General features: G+C 37.1%; 2 protein-coding genes across 4 annotated transcripts in view; both read left to right on the top strand.

Annotated features, from left to right (window-relative positions):
* The window catches only part of LOC114661868 (uncharacterized), a 90625-nt gene that overhangs the window by 32136 nt on the left and 37870 nt on the right, over window positions 1-20619 (top strand). The window lies entirely within an intron of this gene.
* LOC127529786 (uncharacterized) lies at window positions 1149-11005 on the top strand. 2 transcript variants are annotated; one of them, XM_051934599.1, is made up of 6 exons: window positions 1149-1244; window positions 1981-2316; window positions 2900-3205; window positions 4100-4207; window positions 7361-7398; window positions 10176-11005. In XM_051934599.1, exons 1-6 carry the CDS (start codon window positions 1208-1210, stop codon window positions 10428-10430), a joined length of 1080 nt encoding a protein of 359 aa, XP_051790559.1. In that variant the 5' UTR covers window positions 1149-1207; the 3' UTR covers window positions 10431-11005. The 2 variants fall into 2 exon arrangements, with proteins under 2 accessions (XP_051790559.1, XP_051790558.1); XM_051934598.1 differs by having other exon boundaries at window positions 2897-3205.

The raw sequence follows: 20619 nt of genomic DNA, 5'->3' as shown, positions 1-20619 counted from the left end.
ATGTTAAAACAAAGTACATAATAAGAGATAATAATGAGATCGACACAAGAGTAACAGGAACTGAGTCTAAAGGGAACACTTTTGGTAAACCAGTTGAACACATTCTGGTCCTCACCAATAGTCATGAGTTGTGGGTAATGATGGAAAGAATAACCTCGCAAAAATCAAGCAGATGAAATGAAAGCTCTTGGCAGGGTGGCTGGGCTGACACTCTGCGATCGAGTGAGAAACTCTGTGATTCAGGACAATTCCAGCATAGAGATGCTGCTCCTCTGGATCAAGTGGAGCCAGCTGAGATAGTTTGGGCATGTGTTTAAGGATTTCCCCCATGTGACTCCCCTGGACAGAGACCCTGTGACAGACCCAGGACATGCTGGACAGATTACATCTCTCGGTTGTTTAGGAAATAACTGGGAATTCTCCAGGAAGAGCTGAAGACTGGGGACAGGGAAGTGTGGGCTCACCTGCCTGCATGGTCTGTGATCCTTACCAGGAAAAGTGGTTTTAGAAGATGGGATGAGATGAGGTCATGTGTTCACCATGGGGAACAGAAGACTTTCTTTCTTGCATTAGGAAGACTTGCAGTGTAGGAAACTGTTCCTATAGAAAGAATAATGTGCACATCTTTCCAGATAAGCCTCATATCAATAATGGAATCGAAATCTGTTAAAAGATTACTGGAGTTCTGATGCAGTGTTTATAGCAGTAACAACCTTGTATAGAGGTATTATTGATCCCTTAGTTTGGGTATTTCAGAAGAGGAAAAAAATATAAGCATAAAGAAAGAAAGAAAGAAAGAAAGAAAGAAAGAAAGAAAGAAAGAAAGAAAGAAAGAAAGAAAGAAAGAAAGAAAGAAAGAAAGAAAAACGTTTTAATTGTCTCGACAACGTTCGTTGAGGAAGCTTTCAAAAACAGGCTCAGTTATTCTGTTCAAAGATGATAAATCCATTAACCGGTCAGTCGAAATCGTCTGTGCAGATTTGGTGGTTCAGTGGTGTCTGCTGTGACAACTCTTGAAAGACGTGTGTGTGTGTGTGTGTGTGTGTGTGTGTGTGTGTGTGTGTGTGTGTGTGTGTGTGTGTGTGTGTGTGTGTGTGAGAAGGGGTGGGGGAGGGCGGTAAACCTTTTGACAGATTCTGATCTGATTCTTCACACTGTCATATAAGTCTTAAAGGCGCAGCAGGTAAAGGTGCATTCGATCTGAAACATGATGCAGCGTAGCGTGTGGATGATGCATTTCAAACGTAAGTGACATTATACTAATCTGCCTACAAAGGTTTTGCGACTTTAATAAGCAGTGGATTCATTATTGCTTCCTCCATATTTATTTGAAATATTTAAAGCATTACTCCATGAATTGTTTAAATTGTTTATTTCTTTTTTTTATTGTTATGTATGTTTTAATTCCTTTGCAGATATCATTTTCTGATCGTGCCACGTATATAGAAAGGTGTCACATGAACCAAAAGTTATTGTTTAATGTACACTTGTAGTAAGGCTTCAAAAGGTATAAGCACTGTGTGACATATTTTATCAGTTTCATATAATAACCTGCAGCCTGGAGAAAGTAGACCCGACAAGGTGCAGAAGTTCTTCTTTCAGGAACGTTTAGCTTTGTCAGCCATAATTTGCAGTTGCAGTTTCCGCAAACTTACATTCACATCACCTAGATTTTTTTTACGTTGTATCGTAGGAAGCCTGTGGGGATCGTTACGGTTTTTTTTTTGTTTTTTTTTTCTTCTATTTCTTTGTACAACACTCTAACAAATTCACAGATTAAAAAAAAAGTTTAAAAAATTTCAAATTACATAATGCCCTCACATCAAAATATTGCTGCTGACGGTGTGCACAGCATTTGAAACTGAATCAGGTGAACAAATCCTTACAATATAGTATGCTATATATCTACTGTATAGTTAAAGTGTGTAGAATGCGAGATTTTTTAAACATATTAAAAGACTTTTCTTTTGTTCATTTCAGTTATCACAGCCATGAGCGCCGTTGTCCAGTTCACACAGTCGCCGAAATTTCTGTCGCTGCAGGTCAGAGATGCCGCAATTTTCAACTGTCAGCTTTTGGGTTGCGCAGCTAAACATTACATTTGGGATAGAATTCCAGAATTCGAAAATGGGAGCCAGGGGTTCAATGAAGACCTATTAAATGGTAGTCGGATTTCGGTTTCATTGTCTGGCACTCTGAGGATTGAAAACTTGACGGTATTTGACAATGGGCTGTATTACTGCAGACCGATCCATTTATGCGTGAAGAACACGCCTGGAGCAACGCGGAGTAACGGGACACGATTAACAGTCACAGGTGAGGAATTCAGTAAACTGAGTGTGGCTTTTAAAACAAATCTCAACAAAGGTTTGTAAACTGCCTTTTCCTGATTTGCAATAAAACAATCTGGTTGACGTACTTGTAAATACATTTTGTAAGAATACATCTCATTTAAAATCTCATTTAAACATTACATATTGAAATTGGAAATACTGTAAAACTTTAGAAAAGCCTGAACAGATTATTTTATTTTAGTATAACAGTGGGACTATAGAATGTAAAATGCCTTCCTTACTGTTTTTCATTCATTTTGAGATTTATTTGGAAGGGAGTTAAAGCTTAAACATCACTAATGAAGCACTGTAAAAAAATCTATCTATCTATCTATCTATCTATCTATCTATCTATCTATCTATCTATCTATCTATCTATCTATCTATCTATCTATCTATCTATCTATCTATCTATCTATCTATCTATCTATCTATCTATCTACTAAATGCTTTATTGTGTGTACATTTTTGTTTTACTCATTGTTTTTTATTGTAATTACTGACTGAGACTCTTTCATGTTCTTACTTTTTTTATTCTCTTTTTTCTCACTCTTTTCTCAAAGCAGTCCCCAGTTTGCATCTCCAGTCTAATTTGTCTTCTAACAACCCTGAGCTCCTAATTCTGATTTGTAGTGCTGTGGGTTTCTACCCTTCCTATATTGTCCTTTCCTGGCACCACTCTCTTCTTGGGGTGCCCCATACCACCTCTCAGGAAGTCCCTGAACCTCTTCTGGATGGCACCTACAGCAGCAGATCCACCCTTCAAGTCAATTCTACTTTATGGGTGCCGGGTACAGAGATTGGGTGTGAAGCAAATCACACATCAACAATAAGGCCACTGAAGAAATACATTAGGAATGTGCCTGAGAAAAGTTAAGTCTTGGGGTTTGATTTTTACAAATTTCATAAAACGTACACATGAACTGGTATTCAAAATGTGGATATCCTCTAGTGCAGTGGTCATCAAACACACTCCTCAGTGTCCCTAGTGGCTTCAGGTTTATGTTCCAGCAAACGTTTCTTTTTAAGTGGACTCTTTTCCTATAATTATGCAAACTATTATAATTTAGTGTAAATGTTTTGGGGTCAACATAGAAAGTTCAAAACTATAAATATTTATAAATGTGCCATAGGGATAACTTATTATTGTTAACTTGTTTTTTAAGATTCTCTTCATCATCAGTTTATTTTTTTAATCTGCTTTTCCTAGTTTTCTGGCTATTTAATTTGTTATTTAGTCATTAATCAGTTTAACGGTAAAGTAGTTGCAACCTTTTAACATGCAGTGTTTGTTGGTGGCCTGAGCATCTGTTTTGCTGGTTGTTAAATCTTATACAACGATACAATTAAGGGAGCAAACTACATAAAAAACTTGAATCAATGGGAAAACAACAAGCAAAAATTAAGTATTTAAAGTTATAGTAATGATACAATATTTCTAAGTGACTTATAAATGTAATAATTACACCACAGTACTTTTCTGAATGGAGAATAAGAGAAAACTGGAAAAACACTGTCGACTTAAATGAGACCCATTAGCGAAAACTGGTTGGAACAAAAACCTGCAGCTATACTATTGAGAACTAATATTCTGGTGGAAAGGGCTGATAATAGAACCGGAACATTCTGGAAATTTTCATAAACTGATATTCGGTTGGCCTCCTGTTGTGATGAATATCAAAGCTTTTATTCAGTACCCCAGTAAAGCAACATCTCAGAAGATGCTGAGGTTTTCTAAAATATGTTTCTTTTTTCTTATTTTGCAGTTAATACAAGGGAAACATACTGGTACTCATTTGCTTTCCTTGCTCTTCCTCTAATTTTGGGCTGCATTTATTTACTCATTAATTTCTTCAGAAGCACAGCAGCAACAGGTAACAGCCAGAGAAAGTTAATTTTCTAGTGAATTAAAATTCACATTAACTGAACAATTCTCAAAAAACATAGACAACCTAGGTCAACAACTATGAAAAAAGGTAATGCATTAACTAATTAATTTTAAAATTAATTTTAATAAATTTAAAAAAATAATTGCTCACTTTAGTCAGTTCATGTAATTCGTATGTATGAAATTTCAAACTAATTTCTATTTTGTCTTTCAAACTACTGTTTCTCATATTTGTTTAAGGTGGGGCACATTTGTTTCATGGCAATAAGTGTAATCTGTAATACTAATAATACTATTCAGTATTATGATTATTATATCATTCTACACCATAAACTAGTGCCACATTGTAAATTGTGCCAAGAGAAAGTACAATGTTGTTGGAATAAAACTCTAACTATAATGTAACTCAACATAATACAACATGACACATTCAGAAATCTGATTAATCAAATTCGGAGTGATTGGGGGGCTCAACTTATTTCAACAACACTAAGTTCAGAATAAGAGAAAATCAGGATAAAGTGCTAATCCACTACAGGGACCATAAAAGCAAACATTCACACACAGCTGTCTTTATATGGCTTTATTCAATCTACAAAATATTTTTATTTGGGGGAACAATGTTTGCTGAAAAAAAAAACTTAAACACCCGGAAAGCATATTAACTCCACACAGACAATGACTATCCATCCATCCATCCATTTTCCAACCCGCTGAATCCGAACACAGGGTCACGGGGGTCTGCTGGAGCCAATCCCAGCCAACACAGGGCACAAGGCAGGAACCAATCCCGGGCAGGGTGCCAACCCACCGCAGAGACAATGACTAGGGGCATGGAATTGAAACCAAGACTAATTTGGATCCACACTCTGCCACTCAACCAGTCAACCAGCCACCACAAGTACTGGTTTCTAAACAATGTAAAAATCCTTATAAGTAGTTAGACAAACTGTTATTTTTTGCTAATATTTATAAATGTCACATCAATCAAAGAGATTAGAAACTGCCAAGTATATGGACAACGAAACTGAAAAAAATAAATAGCTTTGGATGTTAGAATGCACTAATAGGTAAATATATGGATATTTCATTGCACCCATGAGCATGAAATCCATCCATCCATTATCCAACCCGCTGAATCCGAACACAGGGTCACGGGGGTCTGCTGGAGCCAATCCCAGCCAACACAGGGCACAAGGCAGGGAACCAATCCTGGGCAGGGTGCCAACCCACCGCAGTGAGCATGAAATACAAAATCAATTTTAATATCCTCTGGTGTAACAAATAGGCTTTAGAAGAATATTATGTAATTTATTCACAGTTACTCAGTGAAGAAACAGTAGTGGCTGTTAAAGCCTAAACTAGAATTGTGCACTCAGTAATAAATATGGACAATAAGAAATTTAATAAATGTGCAAATGAGCTCTAAAAATAAGTGGATGTCCAAGAAAACAATCAAGGAAATTAATTGGATTCATGCATCCAAAATCACATTGGAAAACATGGATAAAACAATGGTTACCATTACTGTTTCGTGGATCCAGTATCCTGGGTGGGAATCTGGCCCGGATGTTCTCGTCGTGACTGTGTGGATTTTCCTTCAGGTATTTGTATGGAGATCCCATGTTCCTAAAGGTGTAGGTGAGTCTGATTGGTGATTCCAGATTGGCTCCAGAGTGAGTGGTCCCTTCAATTAACTAACATCCTTTCCAGGGCTGTTTTCAACCTGGTGTCCAATGCTGCCAGGTTAGGAACTGGGCCTTCCCATAATCCTGAATTGTCTTAAGCAGGTTTGTGAGTGATTATGAAATTACAAACACATGATATTCCTAATGTGTACTCATTATCTGTTATTGTCTAATAGCAGCAATTCAGCAATAAAGTGGAAAACAGATACTGTAGTCCATATTTCACAGAGGAAGAGGTCACAAGCACAGCACAACAACAGAATTAGAAAGAGGAACAGCATGCAAGAGAAGTTGTTGCATTCACTTTAATGAGACAGTCCATATATTGAGATGTTGTTTCCTAAAACCTAGTGGCAGTTTAGAAGTATTAAACATAAGAGAGATGGAGGTGAGAGATGTCGTTTTACAGCTCAGTTGCAGATTTACAAATCACTTGTGCACCAAATGTGTTGAAGCAAATTGCTGTAGTGGTTAGAAGTGTCATATTAGAGAGGGCTTACATGTTCTAAAGCAGTGATGTGCTTCCTTTGATATATCAGTAAACAAGTGAAATCAGTGTGATATTTTACAGGCAACCAGATGTGAAAGTTCTTAATAAAAACAAATAGAAATATAAAATGACAAAATGGATGTACAGTATGTTCAATTTTCCTGTAGTGCCATTTTAAGGGTATAGATACATACAAAATTATTCTTCAGTCTGAAATGAACATGCAAATTATCTTCACCCTAATTAATCACAATAGCAACAATAACAACATTGTTTAATTGACCAGTTAGTTAAATTAATTCATTACATAATAAGTAACTGTGAATATTTCCCATTAAAATTCAAAAAGGAAGCACTGATGGCAATGGTTCCAATCATCAAATTAACTCTAGAAAGCTGCTACTCTCAATTCTGAGCACCAGTCAGAAGCAAAAAGCCACTTAATTAAAGACAAAACATAGGACCTTAGATTAATTTAAAGATAATAGGACACACGGTTTAGCTGACAAAACATGGAAGTGTATTTGAATGAAGGAAACATAAATGTTTTGCATGTGCAAAGTTTTTGAAAATGGTTTAAAATTTGGCTTGATATCACTGATGGCGTCTTCAATTGAGAAAATGTTACTCTTTAAGAAATAACAAGCAAAAGATGTAATTTATCTTTTTATTGTAATTGACTCTGTGGTAGGGAGAATAAAGTTACTTATGGTTTCTTTTTATTTTGTCTAGAGCCCTGCAGTCGGAATCAGGTTTTGAGCGCAAAGTTAAAATTCACTTTGTCATCCTTGTGAACCTCAAAAAGATTAAATAATTATCTAAAATGACTTAGATGAACCTATTTGTTCAATTTAAATTAATACATTTTATTAAAACATTTATGTGCATTGTTTTATATTCTCAGTAGTAACTTAGTAATTTCCTCAATAGCTGATTTCACTTTTATTTTAATCTGTTTTAGAAACTTCAAAACCCACAGATGAAGATGGAAATGAAATGGTGAGTCTTTATTTAAAAGGCATCTGAACAGCATTAGAGGAAAAGAGAAGATTTTGTTTTTTTTGACATCCCTAGTAACTAAGTCATAGTTCTCTTAAAGCCCCATAACTCTCAACAACAACTACGAAATACAACCAATCTGCTCTTGTTTTTCTCAAAGTGACCAGCAAGTCACTGAGGTAAGTTCTTGGCTCTGCATCAGTTAACAAGTAATGAGCACATTACCTGAGTACAATGTATGCAATGGCCAAAAACAGAGAAGAACAATGGTGATTGCAAGAAATCAAGGAAAGCAAGTGTTGAGGTCTATGGAAACAGAGGAGAGTCTCATGAAACTTTAGTGTCTGTAGATATCTGTTAGATGTTTCCTGTTTGTCATAATATGACAAAGTGGAAAATAAAAATAGAATCCACATTGAGTCCTGTAGTGTGTTGGTCATTTTCCTCCATCTGAAAGGAAAACTTTCTAGTTATACCTTTGGAACTCCAAATATCACTTTATCCTGTCTGCTTACAGCACATTCCTCTAATAGACAGGCTCATAGTGCTGTACACATTTTTAAGCATAATTGAATTAAAAATAAAAAAAGACCACTATAACACATGGTAAAACTATCAATACAGCAGACAGCGTTACGTCTTGGTTTATTTAATTGCCAAAATTTTTGAAAATAAAGTTCTTCTATTTGCCAGAACTGCAGTTTAGAGGTGCCAATTACCTAAGCATGGTTGTTGGGGTTGGGGGGGCAAGCACTGCTGCTTTTTTTCTAATCTCATAGATAGATAGATAGATAGATAGATAGATAGATAGATAGATAGATAGATAGATAGATAGATAGATAGATAGATAGATAGATAGATAGATAGATAGATAGATAGATAGATAGATAGATAGATAGATAGATGTGAAAGGCACTATATAATAGATAGATAGATAGATAGATAGATAGATAGATAGATAGATAGATAGATAGATAGATAGATAGATAGATAGATAGATAGATAGATAGATAGATAGATAGATAGATGTGAAAGGCACTATATAATAGATAGATAGATAGATAGATAGATAGATAGATAGATAGATAGATAGATAGATAGATAGATAGATAGATAGATAGATAGATAGATAGATATCACTTTATTTGTGCAAGGGAAAGTTTTAGCTTTTACCGACGCTAAAAAAATATAGAAAGATTATAATAGACAACAGTAGTAAAGCCCCCATTACTGTACACCCAAAAACCATACATGAGATTTACAAAAAAGAAGAACAAACTTCAGCGTTTTTGTTTACCTGGCCACCGGACCTTATCATCAGACGCACATTTACAGACTTACATCTCTTAAATATATATCTACCTTATGTAAGTGTGCATTATTTGTGTGCTGAATACTATTTATTCATTATTATTCTTATCAAATTTTAATTTGTTTTTCTGTGCTTGTAACTACTGTATTTCTTTGACATCAAGTGAAACTGTTTGAGCTTCATCCATTATATAAAAATATGCTATTGAAATAAATGTTGTTGTTGTATTGCTGTAGTTATGAATGAACCCCAGTGGACTTTCTTGACACACTTCTGCTGAATAATAAATTGGCTAAAAGTATTCCTTATGTGTTAGAGAAAGAATGTGCAACATTGTTCATAATAGCCATCATTTTTGTCTTCATTCTCTAATTCTCTACTACGTCCAGGGGACCCAGAGTGTGTTCAATAACTGAGCTTGCCTTTTTAATAAGTTTGTTGATTCGGTGGGCCTCTCTTCGAAGTAATATTACTGGCCCAGCACACCAAAATTGTAGAAAATCACACTGGCCAACAAAGAGTTGTAGAACATGTAAAGGATGTCATTGCACGTATTAAAGGAACACTGAAAAAAAGGAGTCTGCTCTGTTACTTTCTCTGTGTTATGGGACCAGTCCAGCTTGTCATTGGTGTTGACCCCCAAGTACTTGTAGCAAAGCATCACTCCCACAACCATTCCCTGAGTAGTGACCAGGTGTAGGTGCACTTTATTGTGCTGAAAGTCAATCACCAGTTCCTTAGCTTTGCTGATGTTAAGATGCAGACAATTATTTTTGCACCAAGCAACAAATTTCTCCACCTGACTTCTGTATTCCCTTTCATCACCCTTATCAATACACCCCATAAGTGCATAATCATCTGAGAATTTCTGCAAGTGACTTGACTTGCTGTTATATTTCTAGTCTGAGGTAGGCCTGTTCCTTGTGGTGCTCCAGTGTTCCTGACACAGTCTTTGAGTCCCACAAACCATCATCTGCTGGATAGAGAGTCTATTATCAAAGACGCCATAGGTTTATCCTAAAAGACCTCCTAATCCTTATTACTGTGCATATAATTTTATACATACATTTTTCTTTGGTAAAAATATATTTTTTCACAGAGTATTGGTTGAGAATTAAAAGAACAGGAGTTAAGGACTTCTGAGCCAGTGAAAGCTCAGTCTTTTAAGTGTATACCTTTTTTTGTAATCTTGCCAACTTGGGCAGCGTTTGAAGTTGAAAAAGTTTACACACTTCTTTTAAACTCTATTTATTAAGAATTTCAAAAACAAATGAATCACTTTTCTACATAGTCACCTTTGTTTGTGATGCAATTTTCCCAGCAATTAACTACTCCTCCCACCTTCACCGTTCCCAATGAAAATATAAAAGTGCGGAAACTTTTTCAACATCCCTCATATATAGTAGGTAAGCACCAAAGCTTACTTTCTGTCATGAGTGATGCTAATTCATTTTTCTCTTTCTAGGAGATTGAGCTGCAGTATTCCACTCTCTTCCAGAAGAATCTAAAGAAATACACTTCTTCTCAAAATGAAAATGATTTCAGGTGCATATACTCAGAAGTGAAGATGAAAGAGGGCAGTTTAACAGAATGTGAAAACAGCATGGACTGTACTGTTCCGGATATTCATGAGACCCCAAATGTCACCATATTGAAAAGCCCTCGGCTTACTACATATTCACCATTGACCTGCAGCTCAGGGATGAATAGCTCTTGCTGACAACACTTTTTATTAAGAGTGAACATTGCAAGTATAATTTAAAATTAAAAAAGTGAATGAGCTTACTTTTATTTAAAAACTCCAAGGCTGAACAACAAAATGTTTAAATATTCGTAATTAGTGACGAGTGTCCTCCATGGAATTCTGTGAGTTCAGCAAAATCACAAATATTTTTGAGAACTTTGTTGAACTCCTTGAAATGTTTTGTAGTCATTGGGGAAGAAGGAACCAAAGTAGTTATAAGTCCATTTTAATAGTGATATTGTCTTTTCAGTGTCCCAGAAAGTTTGGGAAGTGTCTGTCAACTATGCTGGAGTTACTGTGGCAAAAAGGTAACCAGAGCTGTCAGGCAGCCATTCTAATTAGAAAGATTAACACAAACAAAATGCAACAAATGACCACAAATTAGCAATATGTAAGTAAAATATAGATCATTACGTTAACATAGTTACGCTCATTAGGCACACATTGATTTTGCCATAAAGTGGCGGATTGGGACTGGCTCATTCCATTGTTTGAAGTTGTGGCTACGGACCCAGCGGGAATGTCTTTTTTGTTTCATATGTATCTGTGCAAATGCTTCACACTTTCTTCTTCCATTGAGAATAAAAAAAGAAACATCTTGTAAATAGTAAAATATCTTTTGTTTTTATTATTTCACAGCTTGTCCTGTGTTTTCTGATGCGGGGTGGGGAGAGCAGCTTTAATACTTGTTAAGGGATTGTAGCTAGGCACACGATAACACTGATCAGCACTGTATATCTGGTGGCAGTGTTCATTATATTCTCATTATGGTCAGACAATGTATCGTCAGATAATGTTTGTTGTTTTTTATTTTTAAACTAAGCATGGAAGATAGAAATCCAGCAGCACAATCCATCCTCAAAATTTATGGCTTCAGGACCCACTTTTACCTTTTTAAATTTACTGACAATTCATATAGCAACCGAAAAGCTTTTGGGTGTTGAAACAACCACCGGCAGAACAGCAGGCTTTCACCTTGGTGAAACGAGTGCGGGTAGAGACAGGATAAAGTATCACGCAGAACGGTCAAGTGCTTTGGTGAATGGAAGGGGTAGTTTCAGCATATCTCAGTATCCGAAACTACATTTTATTTGTAAGCAATGTCTGATTTTAACAAGTTAGAAAAGTAATCCAAAGTGTAAGTAGTGCATTCAGGGATAACCTGCAAGTTGGATCATTTACATGGTTTTTTTTTTGCTTAATCAAATAGATAGATATCATTTTTTTGTTTTTTAAATATTTTGTAACAGGGCTGAGTGTAACATGAAATGGAGATTTAATCAGATCTCCACTCAGCTATTTGTACAGATGGGGCTAACTGCTGGACACACACATATGCTTCCATTTTCAGTTGCTCTTAAGGACTACTGAGGATCTGCTTTGCCAACAGAAGAAACTATCAGATGTGTAAAAGTGGAAAATACTGAATTCAGAAAATACAAGTTGAAATAACCTCTCTCAAGCTAAATCTGTAGCTGTTAAGTAATCTGCAATAAAAATTGTAAGGAAAATGTCTGTTTTAAGGAAAGGCAATGTGCAAGGAAGAGTTACTTTGGGCAGGATGGTTTATACAATTCATTGATCCATCCATCCATCTATCCTCTAAACCTAGTTTTCTTGGGGACAGGGAGCAGCTGGAGTCTATCCTAACAAGTAAACAAATAGCACAGACAGGAGAGGATGCCATCTTGTTGTAGGGTGAGTACACACACACACACACACCAGGGTGCATCATTGATTCACCTGACCTGCATGTATCTGGATTGCAAAAGGAAACCCACGTGGAGCTACATTCTCACTCTACAGATGATGTGCAACTGCCAGGACTACTTACTACGAGGCAGCAGCACTACCATTGCAACATCGTGCAGCATATTCATTGAATATTAACATCTTTACATTACCTCTATCCTTAAATTAAAAGAGGACAAAATACCCTTTATTTGAGACTTTTTTTAGTGACATGGTGCAATCTTTTGGGGAGGGAAGACCCCCCCCTTTCCACCCCTTAATCTCCACCCATGATTTCAAGGTTACTTCTTACATTCATGTTTAAACAACTCAGGATGGACACTTTTGTATTTGTATTGCCATACCTTCCAAACGCCCTGATTTGCTGACATCACCATACAGAGGGCATCACGAACTCATTGCATATAAAGGCTATCTGGAGAACTGGGTTGTCTCATTAAAAGTCCTAGTATCTACTCCAGACATCACCATGTCATGACACGTTCTATAATACAGGTTTCCAAAAAATCCTGAGCAGGATATCTACTAAATGCATTCAGAACAAGAAATTCTTTCTATCCCAAGCCAGTATGAATCATGAACAGCAAAAAGTGTCATAATATTTGACATGGTTTAAATGAGTAGTAATATAAATACTTTTTTGAATGTTTCAATATTTCCCATATGTATCTGTGAAAACACATTTAAATCAGTATTTGAAAGCCTATCCCTTCATTATTAAACTCTTTAAATCTAATTCACAGTTGCAAGAAATATTAAAATGTGCTAGCTACAAAATGTCAATACAATCTGATGCTGGTAGTATGAGATGTTTTCTCTAGCCAGCTTGTTTCCTCTGGACTGGTTAACAGCAATTTTGAAACTGCAATGGCATATTTAAAGGGCATATCAAAGTGCAAAGATCTTAAACAGTGCAGACAATATTCAAAGTTTCCACTGAAGAGCGTCCTGTGGTCATAAAGGGATAGCCTACATGGCAAGAACAAACATATTAGGTGTGATTTGTGACAGGGAGCAGCTAAAGGTGTCAAGAGCTATCACATGAAAACATTTTCAAAATCTCTGCTAGGCCAATAAGTGTTTTTATGAGACACTTTAGTGGATGTAGCAAAGTCGATGGATGGATTGAAGTCATTAGGAGAAAAAGAAGTCTTTCACTTCTGTTATTAAGTTTCTTTTTTTCCCCAACAACTGTAATTATTCAGAATAATTAAACTCTCAAAACATTTTGTATTTACATTATAAAACAGGATATAAACAAAGATAATATTTAGCAGAACCATTTTATACAGTAGACCCGATATAATTAGATGAAAAATAAACAAAGAAAACAGGCAATAAATGTAGAGCAGTCTTTTCAGACAGGAATTCTCAATTGAATTGAAACAAGATGGCTGATTTCCAGGCCTTGAGTTCAAGTGGCAGAAAGGGGAAGGTCCGGGTGTAAAAACACAGAAGTGGCTTCAGAGATGGGACAAAGACTTTTTCCTTGATTTATCCCTCAGCTCCACAGTTTAAAATTACAAATCAAACAATTCAAATTTCTACATGGTGTGACCGAAACGTATGCAACTCCACTTAAATGAAAGTCTGCAATGTGCACTGTAATCAAGTCTGAATTGTTTGTTTTGTAATTTTAAACTATGGAGCAGAGGGGGAAATCAAGGTGTCATTATTGTCCCAAGCATTTTGGAGGGCCCTGTATGGGTAGTTGATGATAAAGGAGAGAAAAATAAACACCTTAGTTAACAGTCAGACCGGGTAAGTTTCACTTGGAAACAGATTAACAATACTGAAAGGGCTTAACAAAATGTAAGTCGTTTATGCAGGCAAAGTGTCCAGATACCAATGCTCATAGAAGAGAAAGAAAACACAAAGTAAACCACAATAAACCATACATTACTTACATTTTAACAAACCTTGAATTTCCTAGATTTTGGAGACTCTCCATGTTCAGTTTTTTCAGTTGGTGTTTGGGCTTTGGGACATAGTGATATCTGCAAGTTTCCTCTCCAATTATGAAATGCTTATAAAATCTTTCCCTAGCTTAAGGTTCTGGTTTGGATATTTGAATACAGTAATAGATTGAATAACTTACACTGTATGCTATTTCATGCACTGTCGCTCTTTGAGCTCCAATTGCAATTTGCTCCATAGAGCTACATTTTCTTCTGTCATCTTTTGAAGGCTGGCCCTACCATGGGTTATTTTCAAGATTTATCCTTCCTCCATGGAATTCTGCAACCCATCCCCAACAGCACATTAGTCTCCAATGTTGGAAACTCATCAATAACACAAAACTTGTTTTTGCAGTTTTCATCATTGATATTGACTCAGTTCTGAAACAATAAATATACACCATCAATTACAAATGCCTTGCACATTTTAGTACACAGGATCTAATCTTTGGCAAACATGTTTTTCCTGTTTGCTAAGGTGGACAAGCAGAAGTCGAAGCCTATGTAATTTTGGGGCTGCTGTAGCAAGCACATCCAATTCATGGGATGTGTTGCGTGTATTATGGCATACAATGTCGATTAATACCAAGAATAAGCCTCAAGGCCCTGGGGTTTGTGAGTTTATGTGTGACAGACAGACATCCCTTAGCTTTATATATAGAAATAGATACGAGGGTTGTCTGATGTGAAGTGCGCCTACTTGGGAAAGAAGTGGCATGGTACGACGCCATTTTAGGAGTTTTCAGTGTAGTGTCCCTGAAGGTGAAAACACTTTTCTCACCAAAGTTCCAACCTCTAGATTCCCTCAGAAGAAAAATAAAGCTTCTTGTAGATCACACCACTGCACCACTTCATAAGTGACAGTACCATCTGTATTAAAATGGTGACCACTCAGGTGTTTCTTCATCCCAGGAAAGAGAAAGAAGTCAGAAGGCACCAAATCTGATATCTCTCAAGCTAAGGAGGGTGGGGTAACAGTTCTGTGTTCTGTGTAGTGGAGTATTGCCATGATGAAAGAGGACTTTAAAGGACAACTTTTCAGGACATTTTTCAGCAATAAGCAGTTGCATCTTTCACATTGATAAGATGGCAGGAATAACAAAACATATTCTGGTCTACTTAAGAAAAATAATTTCACACTGATATTACTGCTTTATAGGCAGACTCACTTCATATCAGACAACCCTCATACATACATTCTCAAATAACCTTAACCTAAATCATGTGGTTGCCCGAAGCCCATCCTGGCAGGACTGCACTCAAGGGAAGAAAAAAACCCATATAGGGTGTCATACCTTTGCAGGGCAATAATAACACACACACTGGAACCAGTTTAAAACTGCCTGTGACCAGGATGTCACTGGAAATGTAGGAAAAAACCCTAGCAGACATAGGGAAAAATATTCCAATTCCAGGAAGCTAGATCTGATGGGCACCATGATACCTAAAGTAAATTTGCAGATACACCACTAGATATAAACTTCATCATTTCAGTGTAGTTGTGGATTTAATCACTGTAGTGAAAGATAAACATCAAGTAATTGCCGGATGTGGACAAAAAATCATGCAGAACCAACATGTTTCTATGTTTTTAAGAGAGAAATAAGGCCTGAAATCAGGTATTTTCACAAAACTTTATGAGAGACATTGATCCAAGTCTTAATGATTGCTGAATTCATGAGGCACTAAACATGTTTCTTATTACTTCTGGTTTCTTATGGTTAATAAACAATTCAAATGTCCGTCATTCATATTCTAATTTTTTATTGCTTTGTGACAACTTTTAATGTTACACAAATTTGTTGATAATGGAAATAAAGCTGTTTCATTAATACATAGTGGTATTGATTCTCTTCGATTTCAGATACATTCATAAGTTATACAATGATGTGCCTGTAACTTACTAATTGCAAAGTATTCATTTATTTATGGAAAAGACATTTATTTCTTTGAACAATTGATTTAGACTGCGAGGTAAATAAATGTAACAAAATGATGCACTTTAAAGAAGCTTAGAATTTCAGTTGAAATTTGTAGGGAAGAATTCCTGAGGGGTCTTTTTAAGTGCTGGAGACTTGTGGAATGAAAGGGTTAAAGTGAAGGGCTTTGGCTAAGCCTGTTTGGCAGATACAATTAAAATAAAAGAAAATATGAGATCCACCTTTAGAACAAATTACCAAACCTTGCATGTTTTGTTCATTCTTTCATTTTTCATTTGGAACAATTCGTACCTTATGGCATGCTTATTAAATGGGATAATAAAAAGGTTGGAGACTAAAGTAAACAGTCCTTGGCAAGCTACTGAGGTGAAAATGTTCCAAATACAATTAAATCTGAGTTAAATGGGAAAAAAATCAAATAGTTTCTAAGTAAAAATGCAACACAGAATTGCAGCAAACAAGTCTAAACACCTCGACTTTAGACTGTGTACAGTTTCTCATTTACAGTGACTTGGCATTCAGAACACACCTGGAAGATTCCTTCATTTTGTAATAGAAAGTGTCAGATTGTCTCTGCACACACAGAAGAACATAGAGACATAACAGAAAAAAAGGATGGCAAAACACAGGTAGAATATAAATACAAAAGGAATTACAATGACAAAGCAAACCTGCTCTCACTCTGACTTTCCTGTCTATGAAACAGACAGCTTAGCTACTTGTCCAGCTCCTAAGAACCACAAAGTTCATTACTTCTAAATGTGTGTTTCTCTCTTTTTTTAAAAGGGACGTTGTTCCCGAACCTTGTAAACAACCCACTATCCCAAACTCTCCTCCCTGCCCTTAAGCTAGCATGAACAGTATATTTCATTCTGAAGCTCCAAAATCACTTCTAGATCATTGAAGGCCTTGCATAGCAGACCCCAAGCCAAGGGCTCCCTCTAGCATTCTCTTGTGTTCCTACAGCCACACTTCTGAAAGGTAATTTGTAACTGTCAGGTATCTTTTAAAGATAGTTAAATCTCACTTGTTCACCTCTTGCCAGCCTGAGTCCTCTATATTCCCAGATCTTCAGGACCTGTTTTTCTCAGTTAAGAAGATCAGACACTTTGGAGGTTGACTTGTGAACCTGTACCACATCAGGTGTTGTTTGGGTTCCTTTCAAGTCCCTACAGACCTGTTTATGACTGTTGAGCCCATAGTGGTTTTACTTTCCATTTTTTAGCCCATCTCTCTCCATGTGCATTTGGTAGGCTTTCCTACACTCTGATCAGTTATAAATATTGGTCTTATGTATGCAAGTTACAGGTTTGTCTATGGCTGCAGTGGTCTCATCTTACAGTTAATTCCACAGACACAAACAAGCAAATAAAACTCCCAATTTATTTCTTGTCAGCTGAATTTCAATTCATTTTTATCTAGCAAGTTCCCTTTTTTACTTATCAATGAAGCTAGCTTGTTTCATCACGTATGAATATGCAGCAAACGTCACTAGTGATGAGGAACACTACTACAGAGAACAGACCTTGTTGCTGTTTTAGATAGATAGATAGATAGATAGATAGATAGATAGATAGATAGATAGATAGATAGATAGATAGATAGATAGATAGATAGATAGATAGATAGATAGATAGATAGATAGATAGATAGATAGATAGATAGATAGATAGATAGATAGATAGATACTTTATTAATCCCAGGGGGAAATTCACATATTCCAGCAGCAAAAATATTAAATTAAAGAGTAATAAAAAATGCAGGTAAAAAAAACAGACAATAACTTGAATAATGTTCAACGTTTACCCCCTCTGGTGGAATTGAAGAGTCACATAGTTTGGGGGAGGAATGATATTCTCAGTCTGTCAGTGGAGCAGGACAGTGACAGCAGTCTGTCACTGAAACTGCTCCTCTGTCTGGAGATGACACTGTTTAATGGATGTAGTGGATTCTCCATAATTGATAGGAGCCTGCTGAGTGCCCGTTGCTCTGCTATGGATGTCAACCGTCCAGCTCTATGCCAACAATAAAGCCTGCCTTCCTCACCAGTTTGTCCAGGCGTGAGGCATCCTTCTTCTTAATGCTGCCTCCCCAGCACACCACTGCGTAGAAGAGGGCACTCGCCACAACCATCTGATAGAACATCTGCAGCATCTTACTGCAGATGTTGAAGGATGCCAGTCTTCTAAGGAAGTACAGGCGGCTCTGTCCTTTCTTGCACAGAGAATCAGTATTGGCAGTCCAGTCCAATTTATCGTCCAGCTGCACTCCCAGGTATTTATAGGTCTGCACTCTCTGCACACAGTCACCTCTGATGATCACGGGGTCCATGAGGGGCCTGGGTCTCCTAAAATCCACCACCAGTTCCTTGGTTTTGCTGGTGTTCATTTGTAGGTGGTTTAAGTCGCACCATTTAACAAAGTCCTTGATGAGGTTTCTATACTCCTCCTCCTGCCCACTCCTGATGCAGCCTACGATAGCCGTGTCGTCAGCAAACTTTTGCATGTGGCAGGACTCCGAGTTATATTGGAAGTCCGATGTATATAGGCTGAATAGGACCGGAGAAAGTACAGTCCCCTGCGGCGCTCCTGTGTTGCTGACCACAATGTCAGATCTGCAATTCCCGAGCCGCACATACTGAGGTCTGTTTGTTAGATAGTCCACGATCCATGCCACCAGGTATGAATCTACTCCCATCTCTGTCAGCTTGTCCCTAAGGAGCAGAGGTTGGATGGTGTTGAAGGCGCTAGAGAAGTCTAGAAACATAATTCTTACAGCGTTTTCAATCATTGTGTGGTTTTGTGCACACAAGTCATTGAATGTGAAAGGTCACAGGTTAGCAGTCCGATTGACAGTTGGCAGTTTAGCTGAGGGGTAGAAACTGTTACTCGTAATTTCCCCCGGTTCAAAAATGAACCCCAGATGTGCACTGTCTGTCGAACCTTATACTTAAACATTCTGAAAATTACGCTGTACATCCTGGTGTTGGAAAAGGCATAATAATGACAATTGATCCCTCAATCATTCTGCCTTTTCCGAGCTATGAATGCATTATCTCATTTTCAGAATGATTAAGTATAAGGTTGATATGCTGTGCACATCTGGGGTTCATTTTAGTTTCCATTATTGGTATTTTGTGGTTTACAGTACATTAATATTACCTCTATTATTTTATTAATAAACTTGAAATTATCCAGTAAAATAAGTAATAAATCAATATTTAACTGTTTTTTCATTAGCAAACATTTTTATTGCAAGTTCCAACTTACGTATAAAATCGTGTTACGAACATTGCAGAAACTGAGCTCATCTTAACCAGATGATCTCCTGTATATACATACTGTAAATTTAAAAAGAAAAGAGGAAGGAATTGCAGCTGTAGTTGATACTCTGCAATTTTGAAATTGCTGACCTGGATAAAAACTTGTGACCTGCCCTAACTCTGTCCACTGTTGCAGCCTATATAAAGACTGTAACTTCCAGTGGCCCACATGTATCTACACATCAATGGTGGCACCACTGCTCCATCACCCCCGCTGTGCAAAAGATGTTGTTGGCAGTGTATTTGCGCATACCCAACTTACTTACCTAGTCAATCAATAAATTGACTCTTCCCACCATATCTCTTTCTTTGTTCCATCTCCATCCATTTTCCAACCCACTGAATCCGAACACAGGGAGGAAACCAATGTAGACACAGGGAGAACATGCAAACTCCACGCAGGGAGGACCCGGGAAGTGAACCCGGGTCTCCTAACTGCAAGGCAGCAGCGCTACCACTGTACCACCCCTTGTTCCATCTCTATATGTATAAAATCCAATGTCTGTCTGCCTGTCTGTCTGTATGTCTGTCCACTTTTCACAAGAGAAGTACTTAATGGTTTTTTTCTAGAATTTGCTTGAACATTCCGGTTCATTTCGCGACTTCTCTCATCACGCTAAGTATCATAGTTTGCTTTCAGGAGTGATATATTCACACTAATCTGAGACAGAGGCTGTGGGCTGAGGGGGGGTGGGGGGGGGTGGGGGAGTGTGACATCAGGAGTGAGGAGCCGGGTGGGGCCCTCCTCACTGTTCTGTTTTACTACTAAGCAGGCGGGGGATGGCAAATACTATATACACATACACTCTTAAAAAAAATGGGCCAGGGTGGCTCTTCAGAGCGATGCCATAGGGGAACTATATTTGGTTCCTAAAACACCCATCTATATGAAGATTCCAGAAAGCACATTTTATCTATTTAGATCTTTAACAGGCTCCTTACAGGAAATAACAATGAACAGATGGTAACCAATTTGTGAAATATCAATGGGTCATGATTTTAAAATGATTCTTGGTGCATATAATAAAACAGGCTAATTTCAGGTTTACTTCTTTTGTTAGTGTCCTTTTAGGCAACCTACCATACATTAAAGATTTTGTTTCTTTTCTATACACTAGGAGGTATTTCAAAGCATAAAGAACCAACTTCATATGGAAAAACCCCTTCCCAAAATGAAATTGTTCTTGGTCAGG

The sequence above is a fragment of the Erpetoichthys calabaricus genome, chromosome 12 (genome assembly GCF_900747795.2).
Source record: "Erpetoichthys calabaricus chromosome 12, fErpCal1.3, whole genome shotgun sequence".
NCBI lineage: Eukaryota > Metazoa > Chordata > Cladistia > Polypteriformes > Polypteridae > Erpetoichthys > Erpetoichthys calabaricus.
The sequence above is the reverse complement of the archived record's forward strand: the minus strand, read 5'-3'. Positions and strand labels throughout refer to the sequence as shown.